The sequence below is a fragment of the Panthera leo genome, chromosome B3 (genome assembly GCF_018350215.1).
Source record: "Panthera leo isolate Ple1 chromosome B3, P.leo_Ple1_pat1.1, whole genome shotgun sequence".
NCBI classification, from domain to species: Eukaryota; Metazoa; Chordata; class Mammalia; order Carnivora; family Felidae; genus Panthera; species Panthera leo.
In genome coordinates this window covers 5,922,012-5,946,019 of record NC_056684.1, presented here as the reverse complement: position 1 = coordinate 5,946,019, position 24,008 = coordinate 5,922,012, and the positions used below count along the sequence as shown (strand labels likewise).

The following is a 24,008-nucleotide window of genomic DNA, read 5'->3' as shown; positions in this document are numbered from 1 at the left end:
TGTGGCTGGGGGTGGGGTTGGGGGGGTGGGAGAAGCCTGTATGCTTAGATTTTGTGCTTCTTAAAAAAACAACACAAATTTTGGTGTGGTCTCTTTTTCTTCTGTCAACCTGGGTTCTTATTGCCTTATTGGGAAAAGGAAGAATGTTCCCATCCTGCGGGGAGCAGTCATTCTGTTCTTCCCCTCCCCGGTTCTAGGCCTCCTGAGGTTGATGTGTGCCCTCACTTGCCACTTGGACAGTCTTTACTGTGCAAGGGCTCCACCTGGCCTGCTGTGCAAGGTGACACGGGCGGGTTAACGTTTGGGCCCGTTCACCTGCCTCAGCCCCACAGCTGTCACCTTTGCCATTCTCCTGGGTGTCCTCCTGCTGATCCAGAGGGCTCCTTCACAGTTATATGAAAGTGTTTTTAAAGGATGCATGGTGGGGCGCCTGGGTGGCTCAGTTGGTTAAGTGTCCAACTTCGGTTCAGGTCATGATCTCACGGCTCGTGAGTTCCAGCCCCGCGTCGGGCTCTGCTGACAGCTCGGAGCCCGGAGCCTGCTTCCGATTCTGTGTCTCCCTCTCCCTCTGTCTCCCCTGCTCGTGCTCTCTCTGTCTCTGTCAAAAATAAATAAACATTAAAAAAAAAAAATTAAAGGCTGCATGATGGTTAGCTCCCACCAGCGAGGCCCAGTGTATCTGGGGCTGCCATAAGAAAAGATCACCAATCAGGTGGCTTAAACAGTATCTTTTCTCACAGTTCGGGAGGCTAGAAGTCCAAGGGCTGTGTCAGCAGGTTTGGTTTCTACTGAGGCCCCTCTCCTTGGCTTGCAGACGGCCACCTTCTCACTGTGTCCTCACATAATTACCCTGCGGCCTATGTGTCTGTCGGTCTCTTCCTGTAAGGACACCAGTCATACAGGGTTAGGGCCCACCTATATGGCCTTATTTTACCTTGATTACCTCTTTATAGGCGCCATCTCTGAATGCATTCCTGTTCTGAGGTCCTGGGGGTTAGAACTCTGCCATGTTAGAACACAGTTCAGTCCATAATAGCCAATGTTAGACGCCAGGGAGAAAACATTCCTCAACTAACAAAGCGAATTACAGGCAAGTAAGCGGTCAAAGACCAGGTCAAGGATGGGAGTTTATATAATAAAGGAGCTTAGGGACCAGAGGGGATGTGACAGCCTGGTGGAAGATGGGGCTGATGACAGTTTCTTTCTTGAGTTACCTGATTGGTTAATGCCGCTGCGTTGATTTATGCTGCCTTGAGTAAAGAATCTTGAGGAATCTGTGATCCATCAGCAAAAGCTGCCATGGGCTGGGGAGCCAGCAGCTGTGGTGACGTCGTTCTGTATCTGCTGACCCGGGTGGAGGAGAATTGCAGGATGTTGGGGGGGAGGGGGTTTGAAGGATGTGCAGGAGTGAGTGGAGAGTGACCAAGAGGAGTGAGTGGAGAGTGACCTAGGCAGAAGAAACTGAGTCCAGAACTGGCAGGCAAAGGTGAAGATGAGAATTGGAAAAGGGGCTCAGAGACCAGGTTGTGGGGACCCCTCCCCCATATGGCCTCTTTCCTGGCTAATGGGGAGGCATTGAAGGTAGGGAAAGGGAGATGAGTCTGTCACAGGCACATCTGGTCCCTTTGGGTGCTTGGCAGAAATGGAGCCGGGCAGGGAGGCCACTGTAACAGTGCAGGGCAAGAGCAGGGGAGGGTGGAAGACCAGAGCACAATCTCACCCTGCACGGTGACCCATGACCTGCCCATGTGCCTGATGATGTCAGACAAGTCACTCCCTCTCTGTGCCTCAGTTTCCCCATCTCCTAAAAGGGGAATGGGTTTAGGCGACCACTGAGGTGGCTCCTTCCCCTAACTTTCTAGGGTTCTGGTTCTTACCTGGGGTCTTGTGTCCTTAGGGGGCTGCCAGCCACACCCGGAAGGATGAGAAAACCTCTCACGAGGTCATGAACAGCTAGGAGACGGATACAGGGCGCTGCTGACCCGGGTGCACATTCCATTCAGCTCTTACCCACTGTATGGCTGTGGGCAAACTGAGAAACCTCCCTGAGCCTCAATTTTCTCAGCTGTGAAAAGGAGACCATGATAGACCCTATCTATTCCTTAGGGTCCTTAGGCTTGACACGTAGTAATTGCTGAACGGCCTAAGAGACGACGCAGTCCAGAGGTTCCCTAACCTGACTGCGTGTTGAGGCATCTGGTCCTAGGGTCCCACCCTGAGGGCATGATCCAGTGCCTTGAGCTGGGGCTTAGGAACCCGGGGCTTTAAGAATGTCCTTCCCAGGGATTCTGGGGGCTCAACCAGGTTTGGGTTCGATGGTTATTCTTCACCCTTTCGTTTTATAGCTGGGGAAACCAGCCCGGGGAAGAGGAGCAACTTTCCCTAGCACCCCAGCTAGGTAGGGATGTCAGGCCCCTGACTCCCTGTTCAGTGCTCTCTCCTTCCCTAGAAGGCCCGAGGTCTTGGTTCCACAGTCTTGCAGCAACTTCACCAAAAGCAGAGCTAAAGAGCTGCCCTCTTTCCTTTGGCTCCCACAGATCTGGGGTTAGTCCTTATAGGGACAGAGAGAGATATGCCCTGGTCCGGTCACTGATGGCCATGCTCCTCCAGCTCCAAAGCCCGAGCCCGAGAGAGTACTGGCTTTCTCCAGCAGCAGCCAGAGCTGGGCGTCTTCTGGAATTTGGTAACCTGTTCCCAGCTCACTGCAAGAGGTACCTCTTCCAGGAGATGCAAAGGCAGAGGCGAGAGGCTGCCAGCTAGAGTTGCTGAGATGTGGCTGGACCCAGGGGCAGGGCCCAGGGGGCTTCAGCGACCTTCCCACCCCTGTCCTCAGCCTCTGCGAGGGAAGGCTCAGGCCTGCCTCTCAGGAGCAGTAGCCCCTGGCTCCACCCTGGGCTTGCTGTTCCTGACTGCGGCTGGAGTCAAGAGACTGGACATTCTTTCAATGCCTGTAGGGGACATGCCTCCCGGAGAGCCTCCTGGGTGGGGGGAGGTGGGAGACATACCCCCCCCACCCCGCTGCTTCTTGCCCCTCCCCAGGGGCTGCCTTCCCTGCTGGCCCCACCGCAGGGTGCCCGGAAGGCAAGGACAGCCTGAGTTCTAGTCGGCCCCTGCACTGTGTGCGACCTTGTGCAGGGTTCTGCAGGCAGGTGTCCGGCTGTGTGAGCCCTGACGGCGTTCCCGAGGAACTGATTTTCTGCAGCCACTGAGGGCGTTCTGAATGCCAGCCTCGTACGCCATGAGGTGGTGGGAGCACGTAACGTGGGGATGCCACGGACCCTGCCACAGATGGCTTCCCTTCTGCACAGGCTTTACAGCCCGCATCTCCTTCTAGCTCTACTGACTTAACCTCCCTGAGCCTCAGTTTCCTTATCTGCAAAACTGAGACAAAAACAATCCTTATCTCCTGGGACTGTTGAGGCCCAAATGAGATAATGCGCATAAACGCTTTGCCCAGTGCCAGGCGCAGAGGCTAGGATCCCTGCTGACTCTTCTCCCAGGAGGCCAGTTCTCTCCCAGGGACCCTGTGAGGCTGGGCCCTCCCCCAGCGGGACCTCCTGAGGGGGCCTGCCCTCTGATCCCCAGAAGGTTAAGTGCCAGCCGGGGCTGCTGGGCACTGGCGACAGGAAGGGCTGGCCCACAGGGGCTGGGCTGAGGGAAGCCTCCCGATTGGTGGAGAGACCCCACCCCATAACCTGGGCGGGCCTCACCCCTCCAGCCGCCCCACCTTTGATGTAGGGACTGCAGGGGCCGGCTGGGGAGCCTTCGGTCCCAGACCCCACCCCCACTGCTCCCAAGGGGGAATAGAGGCTGTGAGGGAAGAGGGCAGGCCAGGAGACGGGGCTAAGGATAACAATACCCAAATCTCCTCCTGTGTCAGGCAGTGCCCCACATACGTGAATCTCCTTAGATGCACACCCCGACCCTGGGATCCACTGCCTTTAGGTGTAGGTGCGAAAACTGGAGCCCGAGCTGTGATCTGAAGCCAGGCCCCCTGGTCTCCCAGACTCCAGCCCCAGTGGCTCACTGGGAGGAAACCCCCAAAGAGCCCTGTGGTCTATTACCTTCCTCTTTCTTTCCACCAGACTGTGATGCTCCGCTGAGTCCTGTGGGGCTGGGGCTGAGGCTGAGCTGAGCTTCCCAAAACCTGGCTCCATTTGCTAAGAAACGTCCACCAAGGCCAATGTGAGCCGTGGAGCCGTGTGGGTCCCAGACTCCTCAGAATAGGCTCTGACCTCGGGCTGCCCCAGGTGATCTGGAGGGGCGCCTGTCTTTTTCCGCACGCTGCTTTTGAAAACAACCACCTTACGAATTGAGATCACCTTCCACCATGAATCCTGGAGAAGGGGCGGGACATGCCCTTGGCCAGTGGGTGGTCAGACCAGGCCTGGGTCCCAGGGCTTGCCGTCCTCACCGCAAGCCCCCTTCACTGTCCCAGGTGTCCCCGGGATGCTGGCTGCATGCAAGAAGAGAAGCCCAGTCAGCATCCTGCTCCCTTAACCTCGCGGTAGGGCAGGTGCGGATCATAGTGTCTGAAACTACGGAAACTTCTGCTTTCTGAAAAAGACTCCCTCCACTGTCAGGACCTGCTCTGCGCCTGGCACCAAGCCCCAGCTCCCTCCACTCCATCATGAGAACCGCTGGGTCTGCTAGCATCCACCTCCTCACGGTTTCCGGCACCCGGCATCTCCTGCCTGCCACGGGAATTCGGATGAAATGAACACCGCAGGCCGACCCCACAGGACACCCAGGTGTTCTGTAGGAAGGGCCAGCAGGCTGGGCACTTCTCCCCTCCTGTGCTCCGTTGGGGTCCCCTACACCCCGGGGTCCCTCCGTCCCTCCCAGGCTTCCCGGCTCTTGTGCAAACCTACTCACTCCCACTCTAGTGTAGTAACGAGTCTAGGCATTGATCTAGAAATCCTTTATTTACATTTTCTCTTAGAAAAAAAATATATAGATCTGGTGCCCTGTTGATTCCTCAGGTTCAGGAAATTTATGGGAAGGTGAGAGAGGGCACAGGGCCGCCCCCTAAGGCCATCCATCGTCCATCAAGGGCTTCTGCTCATCTGACCAGCGCTGGGCTTCCCTGAGATCAGCCCCAGGGCCCTGGGTGACAGACACCATGCCAGGCCTGGGGTGGAGTTGGCAGGAGGGGCAGGGACTGAGAGGTGTTGGGGCAGTCTGGCCATCAGGAACTGGATTGGCCCCATGGGCAGAGTGGAGAAAACACGGGCCAGAGACTTTGTCCTGGGGTGAGGACACCATTGCCTCAGGCTCCAGGGAGGGGTCCTGCCGTGGGCCACTGGGACAGACACGTAATAGGCATCTCACATGGGGGCCAGGTGACTGCAAGGACCGAGGACCATTAGCTGTTTTCTGTGAACCACCTGAGCACCACATCCTTGTTTTCCTTCACCCACTTGATGTTGGCTTTGGTCTTCTCCAGGGCTTGCTCCAGAGCTCGGGTGGCTGAGCCGAAGCCTGTGTCCATGTTGTTCTTCTTGAACTGCTCCAGCTGCCAGGGAAATGAAGATTCTCAGCCTCAGGCTGGGTCTCTCACACAGCCTTGAGGGGAGGGCGGCCTAGTCCTCTGTCCTCCCTGTCCACATTAGGGCCCTTGCAAATGGAGAAGCCACAGCCCGTTCTCCAGGAGAGAAAGGGCTGGCCCTTCTCTGTCCCTGGGATAAAGTCCTTATCTAGGGCAGAGGTGAAAATAAGCACAGCCTCGGGGCTCCTGGGTGGCTCAGTCAGTTAAGCCCCCGACTTTGGCTCAGGTCATGATTTCATGGTCCATGAGTTCGAGCCCCACAGCGGACTCTGGGCTGACAGCTCAGAGCCTGAAGCCTGCTTCAGATTCGGGGTCTCCCTTTCTCTCTGCCCCTCTCCCACTCATGCTCTGTCTCTCTCTGTCTCTCAAAAAGTGAATAAACATTTAAAAAATTTAAATAATAATAAAATAAATAATAAAATAATAAATAAATAAATAAGTCACAGATTAAAAGATATATTAGTATAGGAGGTTGTAGCCGGGGCAATTAGGCAAGAAAATGAAATAAAAGGCACCCAGAAAGGAAGAGGTACAACTATCTCTATAAGCAGATGACATGATTTTTGTATTCAGAAAATCCTAAGGAATCTACCAAAAACAAAAAAACCCCAAAAAACTATTAAAACCAACAAATTCTGCAAGGTTTCAGATGAGCAACATACAAGATCATACTACATTTCTACACACTGGCAATGAGACATACGAAAATGAAATTAAAACAGTCCCATTTACAATAGCATTAAGAAGAATAAAAGACTGAGGAATAAATTTGACAAAAGACATACAAGACTGGTAATGCTGAAAACTACAAAACACTGTTGGAAGAAATTAAGAAGGACTGAATAAAAGGAAACAATACCCAAATCGACCCAAATCTGTGTTAATGGAGTGGAAGATTTATTATTAACATGGCAACGGTTCCTAAATTGATCTACAGATTCAACGCAATCCACATCAAAATTCCAACTGCCTTTTTTTGCAGAAATGGACAAGCTGATCCTAAAATTCATAAGGAAATTCAAGGGACTCAGAATAGCCAAACACTCTTGAACAAAGCTGGAGGGCTGACATTCCTAAACTCACTACAAAGCTACAGTAATCAAGACAGTGTGGTATTGGCTGAAGGACAGACAGATCAATGAAATACAATTAAGAGTCCAGAAATAAGCCCTCGCATTTACAGTCAATTGATTTTCAACAAGAGTGCCAAGACCATTCAGTGGGGGAAAGAATAGTCTGCTCAACAAATAGTAGTGAGACAATCGGATAGCCACATGCAAAGGAATGAAGTTGGACCCCCACCTCACACCATATACAAAAATTCAGCCAAAATTGATCAAAGTCCTAAATGTAAGAGCTCAAATAGTAAGACTTTTAGTAAAAAGCATGTATAAATCTTCATGACCTTGGATTAAGCGATCGTTTCTTAGATATGCCTAAACACAAGCCATAAAAGAAAAATTAGAAAGCTGGACTTCATCAAAATAAAAAAAAAAAAATGTTAATGTATGGAAAGACACTATTGAGAAAGTAAAAAGGCAATCCACAGAATGGAAGAAAACATTTGCAGATCAGGTATCTAATAAGGGTCTAGTATCCAGAATATATAAAGAACTCTTACAACTCAAAAATGAAGAGACAAATATCCCAATTAAAAAATTGGGCAAAGGTTTTGAACAGACATTTCTCCAAAGAAGACATATGAATGGCCACTAAGCACATGAAAAGATGTGCAACATCATTAGTCATTAGAGAAATGCAATTCATACTATCTCACATCCACAGAATGGCTATAATTTAAAAGGAAGGAAGGAAGGAAGGAAGGAAGGAAGGAAGGAAGGAAGGAGGGAGGGAAGGAGGGAAGGAGGGAAGGAAGGAAGCAGAGGGAGGGAGGGAGGGAGGAATGAAGGAACAAAGGAATGAAGGAAGAAAAGAAACGTAAGTGTCCAAAGACATAGAGCCGTGGAAAGTACATTGGTGCAATTACTTTGGAAAACATTTTGGCAATTTCTCAAAGAGTTAAACATAAAGTTACCAAATGATCCATCAATCCCCCTCCCAGGTGTATACCCAAAAGAACCAAACACATATGTTCACTCAAAACTTTGTACATGAACATTCATAACAGCATTATTCATAATAGTCAAAAAGTGGAAACAATCCAATGTCGATCGACTGATCGATGGATAAACAGATGTGTTATATCCATACAATGGAATATTATTCAGCCATAAAAAGGAGTGGTACCCTACCACATGGATGAAACTTCCACAAAAGGCCTCATATTATATGATTCCATCTCATGAAATATCCAGAATATGCACATCCATAGAGACGGAAAGTAGATTAGTGTTTGCCAGGGGCTGACAACAGAGGACTGGGGAGCGACTGCCACAGTTTCTTTTCGGGGGTAATGAGAATGGTCTGGAAGTAGATGGTGGTTATGGTTCTACAAGCTTGTAAATACCCTGAAAGCCACTTAACATGGCGAGTTTTATAGTACATTAATTATATCTCAATTAAAAAAATAGATAATATCAACCTAATACAATGAGTTAACTTTAGCTTCTGATTCAAACATGCATATCACTGCAAAATGAGTTTTAAAAGAAACAACCTAGAAGGTTTAAAATGGGCCAGATAGAGGGACACATGGGTGGCTCAGTCGGCTGAACATCCAACTTCAGCCTCACGGTTCGTGAGTTCAAGCCCCACCTCGGGCTCTCTGCTGTCAGCACAGGGCCCTCTGCAGATCCTGTCTCCCCCTATCTCTGCCCCTCCCCTGCTCTCTCTCTCCCTCAAAAATAAAAACAAAACAAACAAACAAAAATGGGCCAGGCAGAATATGATACGTAAAGAATTGTTCCTTTTCTTGGCTTTGCTAATAACATTGAGATTATCTTTTAAAAATTCATTTAAATAGGACTAAATCATAGACAGGTGAACTGTATGATATTAGTGATCCCTGCTTGAAAATTCTCCACCCCCAAAATAGAACCAGCAAAACGCTGATAACCGTTCAATCTGGGTAATGGGTAGGTACGTGGAGGTTCATTTATATTATTGTCTTTACTTTTTGCCTATATGAGAGTTCCAAGATGAAGTTTTCTGATTGAATCGTCACCATTTAAAAAGCCTGGATACTGGGTTCTACTCCTGAAACAAATACTACACTCTGTGTTCACTAACTACATATTTATTTAATAGTTAAATAAATAATAAATATTTATTTAATATAGAAAGAAATTAATTAAAAAAAAACCACAATAAATAAATAAAAAGCCTGAATACCCAGCTTCCCCTGCAGGTGAGGAAGGCCTGGCAACGTGGAGCCCGGGCTCTCCTTGACCACACCCAGGGGGCGCCGGCTGAATGGTGGTCCTTTTAGACTCGCGATGGACCTCTGGATGCCGCCCCAGGGTCCCGGGCTTCTTACCTGCTGCAGCTCGAACTCAGTGGAGAATCGTCGGGTCACTGCCTGGATGAGGTTGGAGAAGGAGAAGGAACCAGTGCCATAGCTGTGGGGACAGGAGAGAGAAGACACCGTGAGGGGCGGAAGAAGCAATGCTCCGTGACTGGCAGGTGCCATTATACCCTCACGTCTGCTCTGCGACTGTCCCCATCTTGGAGGTGAGATGAAATGACACACCCAAGGTGATACCCCGAGGGACACGACCGCAGGTTTGATCTCAGTATCCTTGCTCCCCTGTCTCCAGAGAAACAGACTTTCTTTGCCCCAAGTGGGAGAAAGGACAGCCCATACCCTGCCTCGTCTTTCCATGTTGGCCCTCCCCGCCCTCCCCCGCGCCTGACCGCAAGCTGGGTTAATTTTTCAGCACTCCTAGGCGGTGTCCACAGCCCCCCACCATGCTCCAGCCCTGCAGTGTCCCATGCACACAGACACACGGACCCTTCCCTCCGGCCCCGGACACCCAGCCTTGACGGGCACTTCTCCCAGCAGGCTCCCCCAGACTCACTCCTGAAAGAGTTTCTTCCAGTTGCTCTGGACAAAGTCCCAAGCCAGGGTTTGCCCGACGACGTTGCTGGAGATGCTGCTGAGAGTGCTGGTGACATCTTGTTTCCGGATGAGGTTAGGGTCCAGGGTATAACTCAGGAACCTGTGAGGGAAGGATGCTGGGTTAGTGACCACTTCCAGTGACTTCTGTAGTCAGATGATACGAGACAGAGAACCCAGGAAGGCAAAGGATCCCCTCCCCCGCCCCCGACACCTCTCCGGCATCCTCCTAATGTCCCTTCAGTCTACTGAGGGTTGAAGACCTCTTCGTCCTACCTCCCTCTCACAGGTGGGACACTGAGTCTCCCAGGCAGGGTCACTGGCCCTGCCTGACACGGACCTGGTGCCCGATGGATATGTGATGACTGATGATGAATGAATGAAGACAGGAAGGAGTACCAGAGCCGGGAGCCCTGTCCCAGGCACGGCAGCCACCTTTGCCTTTGACACTGAGGGAGGCTCTTCTTTACTGGGGTCCGGGAGATGACATGCAGGTGGCCGGTGGGAGCCAGGAGCTTGGGGCGTGCCCCGCCGGACGTCCAAAAGGACCCAGGCCCAGCTGCAACAGAGCCCTTGGCCGAGAGGAAAACTGAGCTTCTGTCAACTACCGTCCAAGAAGCCAAAGCGGTTAAAAGTGTGGGACAGAGACCCAGACGTGGGTTCAGATCTTGGCTCCACCACTTACGAAAGCTTCTGGACTTTGGGCAAGTTGTTTTCGCTTCTCTGAGCCCCAGTGTCCTCCTCTGCGACATGGGGGCCCCACCGCCCCACCGCACAGGTTTGTGAGGATGCCGTGAATGAGAGGCCCGGCTGGTTCTTGCTCTCCCACGTGGGGTCCCCCGTGGGGAGGGGAACTCACGCGGCCCCGTTGGGCCCCGGTCCTCACCTGTTCAGGATCCAGACCTGGTTGCTGCAGGCCAGGGCTCCGCGGAGTTTGTCAGCCTCGTTCACCAGTTCGGCCTTTAGGAACTGCTCCCACACGAAGTTCCACTCCTCCTCGCCGCCCTGGGCGACGGCATTGCAGTACACGGTGGACCGCAGGTTGGGGTGGATCCTGGCGAGGGGTGAGAGGGTCAGGGCAGGGAAGCGGGGGGACGAGGGTGTGACGAGGACACGGCTGTGGGCTCGAGGGACGGATGAAGGTCAGGGGAGGAGCGGGGGATACACTCACGGGTTGTTTTGGGGGTTCTTCTTCCACTCGGCGAAAAGAGTCGCGGCCAGCTTCTCACACTTAGGAACCCCGTAGGAGCAGGCGGTGCTGACGGCGTTAATCTCGCTGTACCTGCCCCACGGGTGACACTCCGTCAGCAGGCCCATGGGCCGCCCGGCCCGGACGTGGGCAGAGACACCCCCCTGCCGACACACGGCTCCGGGAAGGATGGCGGGGCCCGGGCTCTGCCTGAGGCTGCTCACTGGATCCCCTACGTGGCTTTGTGCCTTGGGCAGCCCAGGGACTTAGAGGAGTCAGCACAGGCTGCAGCCCCTATCTGAACACCGAGAATCTGAATGATCGAGACCCTGAGGGGACCTCAGAGTTTCAGTTGGGTCCCTTGTACAAAGAGGTCAGATGGGCTCCCAGGCCGCACAGAAGCTCAGGGCAGGCCTCCTCCTCCCGCCTGGTGGCCCCGGCCAAGAGATGGCCTCCAGAGGACACTGCGGGGCCCTGCCCTGGACTCCCCGGGTCAGGGTAGCTGGGCCGCCCATGGCCTCCAGCAATAAGGAAAGGAGAGAGGCTCTTGGCTTCTCAACGGTCCACTCACTGGTCCATGAGGGTTTGCGGGTGATCAGTCCAGTTTTTGGTGAGTCTTTCGAAATGATCGAAGAGGGGCGTGACCTGCTTCTTCAGGTAGCTCTGGGCAAAAGGAAACACGGAGAGCTTTGAAGGCAAGACTCCTGCCAGGTCTTTCTGGAGTCCCTGCAGCCTCTGACGTGGGTGTAGGTGCAGCAAGGGCTGGTGGCTACGGAGGCAGAGGGGCCGGAGGCTCAGGGCCCCGAGGGAGCCAGCAGGGCCCAAAGGGGCCCGCACGGGCCAGGTTTCAGATGACTGGCCCGAGGCTCTCCTGCCTGAAAGCCTCAGTCAGCTCCAACACTCCTTGTCTGCGTCACCAGTTTTTAATAGTGTTGGGTCCCCCCCCCCGCCCGCCGCTCCACCACCAATCCCGGTGGTGAGTGTTCCGTGTGTACTGTGAAGAGTGTGGAAAATACAGAGCAGCATGTGCAGAAAATGAAAACTGCCCAGGAGCTTCCCCAAACCGATTTTCAAATTGGTGAGTTTACCCCTTCTTTTCCCCTGTCTACTCAGCAGATCCGTCATTCTGTCTGCTGCCCTTTGCCCCCGACGCTGGAAGGTTAAGTTCTGCCTCCTGTTACTAAGACCCTTCACAGACTCGGGTTCAACACGGTAGTTCGTCACGGGCCCCAACCGGAATCCACGTCCAAACGTAAAAGGAATAAACCTCCGAGAGCCAAGAGAACGGAAAGGGAAAAAGAGTGGAGGAGATGCCCATGCAGTCAGGAAGCTGCAAGGTGGGGAGAGGAAGGGAGGGACGGGGCAGAGTCACAGTGCGGGCCCCGGGGGCAGGGGTAGGGGGGGTTGGAACCGGAAGCAAGGCTTGCCCAGACAAGGCTCAGACTCAGAGGGACGGGTCTGCAGGAGACAGGGGTGAGGCGGGGGCTGAACACAGGGGGAATGAGTCCAAGACCGCAGCGGGAGTAGTTGAACCCCCAAGCTCCTACTTCCCTCCTTGCAGCAGGGCAACAGCCCCCCCCCCACAGGTGAGGCTGAATCAGTGGGGCTCAGAATCGGGGGCCCCCAGACATAGCAGAAGGGTTGGCCGACTGCAGAGGTGAAAGTTTATATCCTAACTGGAGGTAACTCTAGTCAGCTTCTTTGTCCCCCGTGTCCGCCAGTCGTAGAAAGTGGGCATCACCAGCCTCATTATACGACATAAAGGGTGATTCCCTGGTCTCAGGGAAACACACTCATGGATACTATATGTGTGTGTGTGTGTGTGTGTGTGTGTGTGTGTGTGCGTATACATTTTTAGTAAATTCTATATTCAACGTGGTTCTTGAACTCACAACCCTGAGACCAAGAGTCACATGCTCAGAGGCGCCTGGGTGGCTCAGTCGGTTAAGCGTCTGACTCCTGACATTGGTTCGGGTCACAATCTCATGATTTGTGAGATCAAGCCCCACGTCGGGCTCCAAGCTCAGCGTGGACTGGGATTCTGTCTGTCTGTCTCTCTCTCTCTCTGCCCTTCTTCCACTTACATGTGCATGTGTTCTCTCTCAAAATAAAACACTGGGGGGCTTGGGTGGCTCAGTCAGTTAAGCATCTGACTTCGGCTCAGGTCATGATCTTATGGGTTGTGAGTTTGAGCCCCGCATCGGGCTCTGTGCTGACAGCTCAGAGCTTGGAGCCTCTTCAGATTCTGTGTCTCCCTCCCTCTCTCTCTCTCTCTCTCTCTCTCTGCCTCTTACCACCCCCCCTCCAATAAACAAACATTAAAAAAAGATGTTTTAAAAATAAACATATGATAGAAGAAACGCCCACAATCTGTAGCCAAGGGGGCTACAGGAGGAGGAGGAGAAAGACACATCGGGACTGAGAGAAGAGCCCACAAGCTTCCAGAAGGGAAAAAACAGCCACGTTCAAAGAACCAGAGATGAGCAAGCCTCTGAGCTTCTCAACAGCAGCACGAGAGGCTTGGCATCAGCGGAGCAAGGCCTGAAATTGTCTGAGGAATAGTAGCTTCCAACCTAGAAACTTCTAATCCCCGGTAAATTCTGGGTCCCGTGTGGTGATGGAATAAACCCATTGTGCATAATCTACCTCCACTCTTAGGGACACTTTCTCAAAAACTCCTGGAAAAGGTGCTCCACTATGGGAGAGAAAACTCAAGGAAGAACCCACTGGTTCAGGAAACATGAGATGCCACACCGGGGGAGAGCCTCCCATTCGGGGGAGGGGTGGGGCTGAGCCGCAGTTCCAGAAGGGAGCACAGGGACTGCGGGCTCCGGCAGGGAGGGATGCCTCCAGGAAAATGCAGCAAATCTAGCATATGCCCTGATGACGTTTGTCCAAGATGTATAAAAAAAAGGGGGGGGGGACACAAACATAGTAGTCCATGTGGCTCAGCAGAGAATGATATTTAAATAACCACAATACTGGAGCGCCTGGGTGGCTCAGTCAGTTGGGCGTCTGACTCAGGTCATGATCAGGTCATGATCTTGTGGCTCGTGAGTTCGAGCCCCGTCCCGGGCTCTGTGCTCACAGCTCAGAGCCTGGAGCCCGCTTTGGATTCTGTGCCTCCCTCTCTCTCTGCCCCCCTCCTGCTCACGGTCTGTCTGTCTGTCTCTCTCTCAAAAATAAACATTAAAAAAAATTTCAGGGGCGCCTGGGTGGCGCAGTCGGTTAAGCGTCCGACTTCAGCCGGGTCACGATCTCGCGGTCCGTGAGTTCGAGCCCCGCGTCAGGCTCTGGGCTGATGGCTCGGAGCCTGGAGCCTGTTTCCGATTCTGTGTCTCCCTCTCTCTCTGCCCCTCCCCCGTTCATGCTCTGTCTCTCTCTGTCCCAAAAATAAATAAAAAACGTTGAAAAAAAAAATTTAAAAAAATAAATAAATAAATAAATAAAAAAAATTTCAATAACCACAATACAGTAAATGCTGACTACTGAGTTGATCAAATATTGTGACTTAACTACATCGGGAGGATGGAGTAAATCCAACGCAGGCAGGTTAAAGAGTTAAAATCTCACTTGCCATCACACCTCTTTCAACATCATAGGAAGTGCACGAGAAAAAAAATTTTTAATTAAAAAATGACCTCTGGGAATGCAAGCTGGTGCAGCCACTCTGGAAAACAGTATGGAGGTTCCTCCAAAAACTACAAATGGAACTACCCTACGACCCAGCAATTGCACTACTAGGCATTTATCCAAGGGATACAGGTGTGCTCTTTCGAAGGGACACATGCACCCCCATGTTGATAGCAGCACTATTGACAATAGCCAAAGTATGGAAAGAGCCCAAATGTCCATTGATGGACGAATGGATAAAGAAGATGTGGCATATATACACAATGGAGTATTACTCGGCAATCAAAAAGAATGAAACCTTGCCATTTGCAACCACGTGGATGGAACTGGAGGGTATTATATACTAAGTGAGATTAGTCAGTCAGAGAAAAACAAATATCATATGACTTCACTCATAGGAGGACTTTAAGAGACAAAACAGATGAACCTAAGGAAAAGGAAACAAAAATTATATAAAAACAGGGAGGGGGACAAAAGAGAAGAGACTCATAAATATGGAGAACAAACAGAGGGTTATGGGAGGGGTGGTGGGAGTGGGGAGGGGCTAAATGGGGAAGGGGCGTTAAGGAATCTACTCCTGAAATCATTGTTGCACTAGATGCTAACTAATTTGGAAGTAAATTTTAAAAAATAAAAAATAAAACAAGCTAATAAAAAAAATGATCTCTTCAAGTTTCATCTAATGGCTGCGTAATATTCCATAAATGGATATTGTAGTTTACCTAACCAATCTCCAACTGTTCGACAATTGTTTTGGGTTCTTTTTTTTTTTCTTTTGTAAATCACCCTGCTGAGTTTCTCTCTTATCTCCCTCATGGGAGCCTCAACAAATAAATTTATTTATTTATTTTGAGAGAAAGGGGGAAGAGAGAGAGCAGGGGAGGGGCAGAGAGAGAGGGAGGGGGAGAGAGAGAGAGAGAGAGAGAGAGAGAGAGAGAGAGAATCCCTAGCAACCTCTGCACTGTAAGTGCAGAGCCCAATGCAAGGCTCGAACCCAACAAACCATGAGATGGTGACCTAAGTGGAAACCATGTTGGACACCTAACGGCCTGAGCTGTCCAGGCGCCCCCGTCTGTGTCCTTTCTCGGCCCTACCCAACCTGCTCGCCTTTCCAGTACCTGTTCCCTTCACCCTACATCCCTCTTGCCACTCTGCCCACCTGCTCTCAGAAAAGGACCCGGTGTCCTGTCGGCCCGAAGGGTGCCACCGCTCCAGACAAAATTTCTAGTAACTCCCTAATGGTGCATTTCTGGCACCGGGCAAATTGGCCCTCAAACCCTGCCCTGCCCCCCTGTACCTTCATGGGGCCGTAGACCTCAGAGCGGTCGAACATGAGCTTAAAGTAGCTCAGGCTGCTCAGGGCGGCCTGCCAGGGCATGTACTCGGTCTCTTGGATCAGGAAGAGAGTGTTGTTCAGCGCCAGAGTGACAGGGACCTTTTGAGCACTGGGGATAGATACAAGGGCTCAGGTAAGCATCCCCATTAAGTCCAGTCCCCACTGAGGGGGGCCCAACCCCTTCCTGAAACCTGAGAGCCCCAAATGAGCCAGCTCCAATGTTCACTGTAGATGGGCCTGGGGGTAGGTAGGGGTGGGGCCGGGGAGTGGGGAGGGATGGGGGACAAGGTCAGCTCGGGCCCTGTCCTCACCCACTGCCAATCACATTCCCCTGCGTATTATCCCCATTTGACAAATGGGAAGCTGAGGCTCAGAGAGGCAAAGTGACTTGCCTAAGGCCACACAGCCCATAAGAGACAGAGCTGAGATGCATAAGGACAAAAAACCTCTGCTCTTTATTCTGCCCACCTCTTCTCTGATTTGCTCGGCCCCCTGTGCCTTCCTCCCTCCTCCTCCTCAGACCATCTGTGCACCTGTGGTTCATAAATGTCCGTGTCTATGGGTGACATCACCTAAGTCAAAGAGCTTAGCACCTGCTGGGAACACAGTAGGTGCTGAATAAATATTTGTTTATCCATGCCGCCTCTCTCCTGCTCTGTCCTTCCCAGACTTTTTGTAGCATCTGCCATGGCAGGCTGGCACACAGTTAATCCTCAGGAAGAGCCTGGTGCTATGAAGGACCCTGTGGTTTTGGAGTTGGCCAGACCTGTGTCTGGCTGTCACGGGCTACAGAGTGACCCCAGGTAAAGCACTCAATCAAACTCTGAGTCTCGGATTCCTTATCTGGGAAAAGTGGGTTGCAACACTAGCAATCTGCAGGGGTGTGGGGGCCCAGGGAGGGGCGCAGAGAAGCACAGGGAGCCCATAGCAGTGTGCCTGGGTCTGTCGCTGTAGAACAGCACTTGCCCAAGTCACCAGGCCAGGGACAGGCTGGGCCCCAGGAGGAAGGGGGCACTCACCTCGCCAGGTTGAAGGCATCGTGGATGATTTGAGCCCGATTGATGACAGGAATGACCTAGAAGGGGCGACAGAGCGCGTGACCTCAGGCTGCTGCTGGGGGCGGGGGAGGGGGAGGGGGGGGATGGGGGTGGGCAGGGCCGGGGCCTGGGGCAGGGGATGGGGGCTGGCGGCCGACACCCACCGACAGGTCTGTCTGCAGCTGAGTTTGGATCTTCTTCCAGTTTTCATTGTCATAGTTCACCAGGTAGTAGCCCGTCACGTTGAGGTTCAGCAGAACCCAGTCATTAGCTGTGGTCTTGAACAGGTCATTCTGGGCTGCGGGGAGAGATCAGAGCTAGGTGGGGCTGCTCAGAAGGCCACAGGCTGACCCTTGGCCTGTCTTTCTCCAGGCCTCCCATGCAGCCTGGCACCGGCTGGCCCTCAAGCCTCGGGCGATGCCAAGGGAAGGGGGAGGAGAAGGGGCGTAGGTAGGACTGGGCTGCCAGGCCAAACTCTGCCCTCAGAGGGACCAAGCGCCATCTCTGCCCCTCGGTGCCCTTCCTGTCTCCCACAGGCTCCACGTGGCTGGGCCAGTGACAGCAGCCCGGACTTCTCCATCGGCACAGCCTCAGGACACCCAGACCGCCTCCACAGGCTCCTGCTCCTCCTCCCTCCCTCCCTCCTCCTCCCCTCTTACCCCGTCACCTAGTGGGAAGCCCAGGCAATGCCCGCCCCCCGCCAGTCAGCACCCCCAGTGCTGCCCCTCTCTGCCCTCCCTTCCAGCCTTGCTCCCCGGCAGCCAGAGGGGGCCGTCCGCTTGCCACTTCCCACCTGCCCCAGCTCCTCCTGGCCGGAGGACACAGCCGTTGTGTCCTGCCGTCCGCAGGGACCTTGGGAAGCAGCCTTACCTTCAGGGCACACCTCTGCCCTAGCCACAGTCCTTAGTTCTCTCCTGCCTCGCACTTGCTCTTTCTTCTGCCCCCACGAGCCTGGCTAAGTCCTTTTCTTCCTCTAAGACTCAGCTCACCTCCTCCAGGAAGCCTTCCCTCACCTCTCTGTGAAGTTGAAACTTCCTTATTCCTGGCTCCCTGCCCCATGCCCCAGCAGCCTGTACGTGCCTCTGTTAAGGCATCCAACACAGCTCTAGAAAGTTTTAGCTGCTTCTCTTCCTTCCTTCTCTTCAGCTGCAGTTTTGGCCTCGGCAGAGGATGAATTGCCTTGACCGGATTCCCCAGTACCTGGTGGAGTAGGGCTGTTTATACTTTGTGCCAGGCACTGTCTTAAACATCTCATGTGAGTTCTCTTCTTTAGTCCCCACACAACTCAACCGGGCCGCTATTGTTCTTAGCCCCATTTTATAAATGAGGAAATGGGAGACCAGAGAGGAATGGCAACCTGCCCGGGGCCACACAGCTGGGCGGCCGCACAGTAGAGCTTAGAACCAGAGAAGTGGGCTCCATTTGTTGAATGAGACCATGAAGGAGGTCACTGAGGCCTGCCGGAACCCCCAGGACGTGGGCCAGGAGCTGGGGGTGTGGGGGAGGGGACGGCTGTCCACAAGGGCGGGGCTGGATTACCTTTTTCGACGCCCGGCAGCCAGTAGTGCTCCTGCGGTCTGCCGCTTCTGACAGAAGAGATGGGAACGATCCACAGGTAGCTGCAACAAGAGACCCAGACGCCAGGTGATGACAGCCGGCCGCTCTCGGTCACTGCCAGCAAAGAGCAGCCCCGCCCAGCCTCCCAGTCTCTGCCCGGCTCCGTCTGGGCACTGAGCACGCCCCTCCCCCACCCCCCCATCCGGGGCCAGGTGCTGGGGCTGGGACCACGGCAGGTCAGGACCCACCACGGTCAAGGGACACCACAGCACCTGTCCTTCAGAGCCCTCACGGGACGCCCGCCTCAGTGCCCCCTGCTGCTCACTTGAACTGTGAGGGGCGGGTCACCACGGACTGGGGGTCAAGGAGGAAGTGCTGCTGGTAGATGGTGCCTGTCTGGGTGTCCACGGTGATGACGGGGAAGCCCATCTGCAGGATCCAGCGGTCCATGATGGCACTCACGGTGTCGGGCAGCTTGATGGTCGGCTGTTTGTCTACAACCTGGAGCACAGCGAGACGGTGCCCGGCCGTCAGTGGCCCGCCCAGGGCAGCCTCGGAAGACCCACCTTGCAGGGAGGCAGGGCCAGCGGAGGAGCCCGGCGTGGGGGTGGGGGTGGGGGTGGGGGTGGGCAGGAGCCTGGGTCCCAGCTCAGCTCGAACCTCAGAGGATGGGAGGGGAGGGGAGAAGGAGAGGAGGGAAAACATAGTCCGAGGCACGAGCGGGTGCAGAGACAGGCAGCAGGAGTGGGTGGTCTGGGGACGGGCTTAGGGCGGTCGCTACTGTCTTCTTGGGTCTTTCTTCATCTTTTTCCATGCACGTGCACTGCTTTAGTAACAACGGCAAAAAGCCAACAACATCTGTTAATGACTGAGAAAATTAAGACGGGAAAGAGGATAAAGAACATCAGAAGGGCACAGGCTGAACAGGGAGGGGAGCTGGGGGCTGCTGCAGAGAGAGGGGAGGCTCAGCACAGAGGGAGTACCCTGGAGGCAGGGGTAGAGCAGGCGTGGAGGAGGGCTCAGCTTTGGAGGAGAGGAAGGAGCGGGAAACTGAGGCAGGCGAGGAAGACGGTGGATGTGGAGGGGAGGGACCGAGGCAGTGAGGAGCCCCCTGTCGGCAGGTTGTGGGAGGTCAGGGCGGGGAAGGGGTGCGGGGGAGGGGGACAGACCAGAAGAAAGAATTTGGGCCGGAGACCAGCATGGAGGGCCCTGGAGCCCGGCTGTGACTCTGAGACAAGGCCCTGGGTCTCCCCTCCCTGGTGGATCCGGGCTCGGGATCCCGGAGGGGTCAGTGGGGCTGAGGAGGGGCCGAGAAGGAGCCCTAAGAGAAGGGAAGCTCTGGGGGAAGATGGGGAGTGTGCAGACTCCAGCCGTACTAGAGGCAGGGGGGCCGGGGGAGGGGGCGGGGAGAGGGGCAGTCCGAGGGTCTGCACTGCAGGCAAGGGCTGCTTGGGGTCTGAGTGCACAGGAACGCAAGGCAGGGCTGGGTGGGAGGGTCAAAGTTCGTGCGGGGGGTGCTGGTGTGTGCAAATTCATGCCTGGGAGGGGCCGGTCGGGGCACAGGGCAGCCAGGAGTGCTGAGTAGATAGAAAGACTCGCTCCAAAGTTCCAGGCAGAGGAGGGCTGGTTTCCTCACCTCTAAGACCTGGGGGGCTCCTCGGCTCCCATCACGGAGCTCACTACGGGCTGAGGCAAGCTGCCCATGGTCTTGACCCATGGTCTCACGCCTCCTGCAAGGAGCCATCATGGCCCCCACTTTACAGATGAGCAACAAGGCTTCAAACGACCCCCCTGGGCTGGTGAGCAGTGGAGCTGGACACATTCTAGTACACGTGTGCCGCCCCTAGGGACTTAGGGACACGATGGCTGCAGGGGGCTTGGCTGTCACTGACCTGCTGCAGGTGCTCCCACAGGTTCAGGTAGATGGTGTTCCCGTATTTATAGGTATGGAGGTAGGACTGTGGAAAGACAGGTCGCAGTGAGGGCAAAGCCGGTGCTCCCCAGCCTCCACCACTGAGTGTCTGTGGCGACGCACCTCGGGGGCTGGAGGAAACCGCCCCCCTCCCCCCCCCCCCCCCCCCCCCCCCGCCTCCATGGCTGCAGAGGGGACTCACCGCTATGCCCATCTTGAACAGGTCCTCAGTCAGGAAGTTGGAGAGCATCCTGAGGACAGAGGCTCCCTGGGGAAGGAGAGGGGGTTCAGAAGGCTGTGCGGAGCCAGCCGGACCCTGGGCCCCCACCGGACAAGGGCAGATGCTCCCAGTGCCCTAGCTGTGTCCCCGCCCCTTCCACACGCCCCCGCCCCCCCCCCCCCCCCAAAAAAAAAACACACTGTCTCAGTACCTTGCTGTAGGAGATGGAGTCAAACACCTCGCTGATCTGGGCCGGCGTGTTGATCTCCGAGGCAGGAGTTGACAGCGGGTGGGAGGAGGCCAGGGCGTCCACAGCCATCACACGGTACACGTCGTTCAGCACCATGAGGTCTTTCTGCAAAGCCCCACTGGGCGTCAGGAGACCGGCCCGACACGGGATGACCCGGGTCTTCCCCTCCCCCAGCCCCTCGTCCCCAGACCTCGGGGCCCGGGGCAGCCGGCTCACCAAATTCCACGTGGGCTCTGCAAAGTCAGCACCTAGGTACTCCACGTAGGAGGCGAAGCCCTCGTTCAGCCATAGGTCATTCCACCACTCCAAGGTCACCAGGTTCCCAAACCACTGTCGGGTGGGGGGTGGGGGGAAGGTCAGCCCGGCTGGCCACGCTGGCCTTGTGCTCACCGTCACCGGGTGTCCCCCACGCGCCAGGCACCGGTTCCGGACTCCACCGACCTCGCCGTGACTCCCCTCTGCCATCCTGTCGGGTGGGACCCTCCTCCCTTCGCAGGTGCCCGGGGCAGAGCGGGGACTTGGGCCGTGTCCTTTCCCTACCCTCCCTGGGAAGCAGGGGCTACCTGGTGGGCCAGCTCATGAGCAATCACGGTGACCACCCGCTCCTGGTTGCCGCTGGAGGAGGACCGCCTGTCATACAGCAGCGCACTCTCGCGGTAGGTCACCAGCCCCCAGTTCTCCATGGCGCCAGCGTTGAAGTCAGGCAAGGCAATCTGGTCTGGGGGTAGCGTGGGCCAAAGCCATTGTCAGGACGGCCTCTGGGTGGGGAACCCTACCCGCCGCCCCCACCACAACGCCCCCTCACTCACCCGATTTGTTGAGCGGGTAGGGCGTGTCGTAATGTTGGGAAAAGAAGTCCAGGATGGGGCCTGTCACCTTCAGGGCATAATCGCCATGGCCCTGGTTGATCGCACCGGGCCGGGCCCAGATCCGGATCTGCAAAGAGGGTGGGGGTAGGTCAGAGGCCCCCCTCGGCTCCTGGTGCAGATGGGCCAAGCCGTGGGGATCCCAGGCTAGTAAGGGGGATGACTAGGTTAAAATGAGGGGCTGGGGGGTCTTGGGGGGGCTTTGAGCCTTAGGGAGGAGCTCTGGGAATAATAATAGCCACGGCCATCATCCGTTTGGCATCCATGCGCTGGCAACTCCCTTCGTGAGGACAGACCCATTTTTCAGATGCAGAGACCGAGGGTCAGAGAACTTAAGACACTTGCCCAAGATCACTCAGAGCTGGGGTTTAAACACCGGCCTAACAACTCAGGGGCTGAGATGGGAATTAATAAAAGAGGAATATCCGTCAGGCCAGAACCAATCCCGGGGAAGGGCCGACAGGCCCAGCTTCTTACCAGGACGCCACTGGGAGCTCTTGTCTCCACATATGAGAACTCACTAACGATGTAGGCCAGCAGGTAAGTAGACATTATGGGTGTGGTTTCGAACTCGGTGACTTTCCAGGTGCGATCTCCATCAAACGGGACGCTGGGGCCTGGGCATGGACCGTTCAGGCATGTGGAGACGCCTCCTCTCCCCCGCCCAGCATCCCAACCCTGGGCTGCCTTCTTCCCAAGGCTGTGTGGCCCCTGGGACAGACCCGCTCACCTCTGGGCAGCATGTTGGACAGGGCCACCAAGTTGTTGGGGTGGATGATGGTGATGTTAAACGTGGCCTTCATGGCGGGCTCGTCAAAGCACGGGAAGGATTTCCGGGCCTCTGTAGCCTGCATGTGTGTCGTGGCCAGCACCCTGCCCAGACCGGGGTATTAGAGGGTGTGCTGGCAGAATGCCTGCACCCCGTGAGGGTGGGCAGGGCGGGGGCTTCAGGGCGCCGCTGGGCATGCGGGAGAAGGGCATGTCGCTGGGCATGAAAGCCCGGTCCGGCTCATCCCTGCCCTCCCCACCTCCCCCAAACAGCCTCTGGGCCCCGACAGGCCAGCTCCTATGGGAGAGCAGAACTCCTTCAGGAGTCGGGGTCAAAGTCCCGGCAGGATCCGTGCCCGAGTTAACTAGGAGGCTTTGGGCAAGTTTCTCTCTTCTGAGCCCCAGTTCTCCTATCTGTCCGAGGGGTTCTTTCGCCACTTGCCCCCGACTCCCTCGTGGGGGGGGGGGGATGGAAGCTCCCCAGGAAGGAGTCCCAGGAAGTCCCCAGGAAGGCTCCCCAGGGGCCCCCCACCCCCGGCCCCCGCGGATGGAGTCATGGCCAGCCGAAGGCTCCAGGCGGTTCCGAGGCCCGCAACCCAAAACCTTCCTCGGCCCCCGGGACCCGGCTCTGCCTCAGCCTCTGGGACCTGCCCCACTGAGCAGACGCAGACGCAGCTTACTTTTTGACGCCGTTCTCCATGTACTCGCTGCGGTAGAAGCCCGCCAGGTCGTCGGCCAGCTCCCCCTGGAACTCACTCTTCATCTCGTACTGTCTGCCGGCCACCAGCGGCTCCTGGAGGTGCACGACCAGGTACTCGGTGAGCTCCACCAGCTCCGTCCTGACGATGACAGGTTGCGGCTGGAAGCCCCCCACGCCCGACAAGGACACCATGTGCCCCTGGTGGTTGGTGTAGTTGAGCCTCTTGCTGTGGATGATGACGACGCTGGTGGACTCATTGCACACGAAGCGAACGACGCTTGTGCCCGTGAAGACGTACAGGCCCTTATCGTTGGGAGTGAGGTAGGGCCTCAGCGTCACGTTGTAGGAGTCGGGAATCAGCGTCTTGGGTAGACGGTAGACGTTCCATGGCTTGCTTTGGTCCAAGGTGGTAGCCACGGTGGTGGTAGGGCCCGTGGGGGCCGCCGTGGGGGCCGCCGTGGAGGCCGCCGTGGAGGCCGCCGTGGAGCTCTCGGTGCTCCTGTTCTTCTCCTGGGAGTACACCACGGACAGAGCGATGATGGTGCACACGGCCGCCACGCCCAGGAGGATGGCCAGGATGCCCACGGGCTTGGAAATGTAGAAGCCCTGGGCCATGGTGAGGGCAGGGGGGGAGCTGGGGGAGGTTCAGGACGGCGAGGAGCAGGCGCAGCGTCTGGCCAGACTTATATCCCTGAGGGGCAGGGGGAGGAGCCCCACAGCCCACAGATTGGGCAAAAATTAACCAGGGCTCAGGCAGGCAAAGGTCAGTGGGCTGGCCAGGGGCGCCCTGTGCTCGGGCCCTGGAGAGGCTGAGATCCAGGAACAGCGTGCTGGGGGTGCCTGGTGGGGAGCAAACAGTGTCCGGTTACAGGCTGCAGGAAGGAGGGCTGATGGGCAGGCAGCGGGTAGAGGGAGTGGCAGGGCCGGGTGGCATCGATCGGCCTGTGCCCCGGGACAGCGGGGACAGAGGAGGAGGA

General features: G+C 55.4%; 1 protein-coding gene across 1 annotated transcript; it reads right to left on the bottom strand.

Annotated features, from left to right (window-relative positions):
- Positions 1-4,934: 4,934 nt before the first annotated feature.
- Positions 4,935-23,913, bottom strand: LOC122221114 (alanyl aminopeptidase, membrane). Its single transcript, XM_042940460.1, has 20 exons — positions 23,012-23,913; positions 22,294-22,436; positions 22,041-22,180; positions 21,507-21,633; positions 21,261-21,415; positions 20,914-21,027; positions 20,659-20,802; positions 20,430-20,495; positions 20,208-20,273; positions 18,641-18,816; positions 18,298-18,377; positions 16,923-17,056; positions 16,741-16,796; positions 15,683-15,830; positions 11,324-11,415; positions 10,735-10,845; positions 10,450-10,617; positions 9,526-9,666; positions 8,985-9,066; positions 4,935-5,515 (listed from the first exon to the last, which is right to left on the bottom strand). The coding sequence occupies exons 1-20, from the start codon at positions 23,644-23,646 to the stop codon at positions 5,366-5,368; spliced, it is 2,928 nt and encodes a 975-aa protein (XP_042796394.1). The 5' UTR covers positions 23,647-23,913; the 3' UTR covers positions 4,935-5,365.
- Between the last annotated feature and the right edge of the window lie 95 nt (positions 23,914-24,008).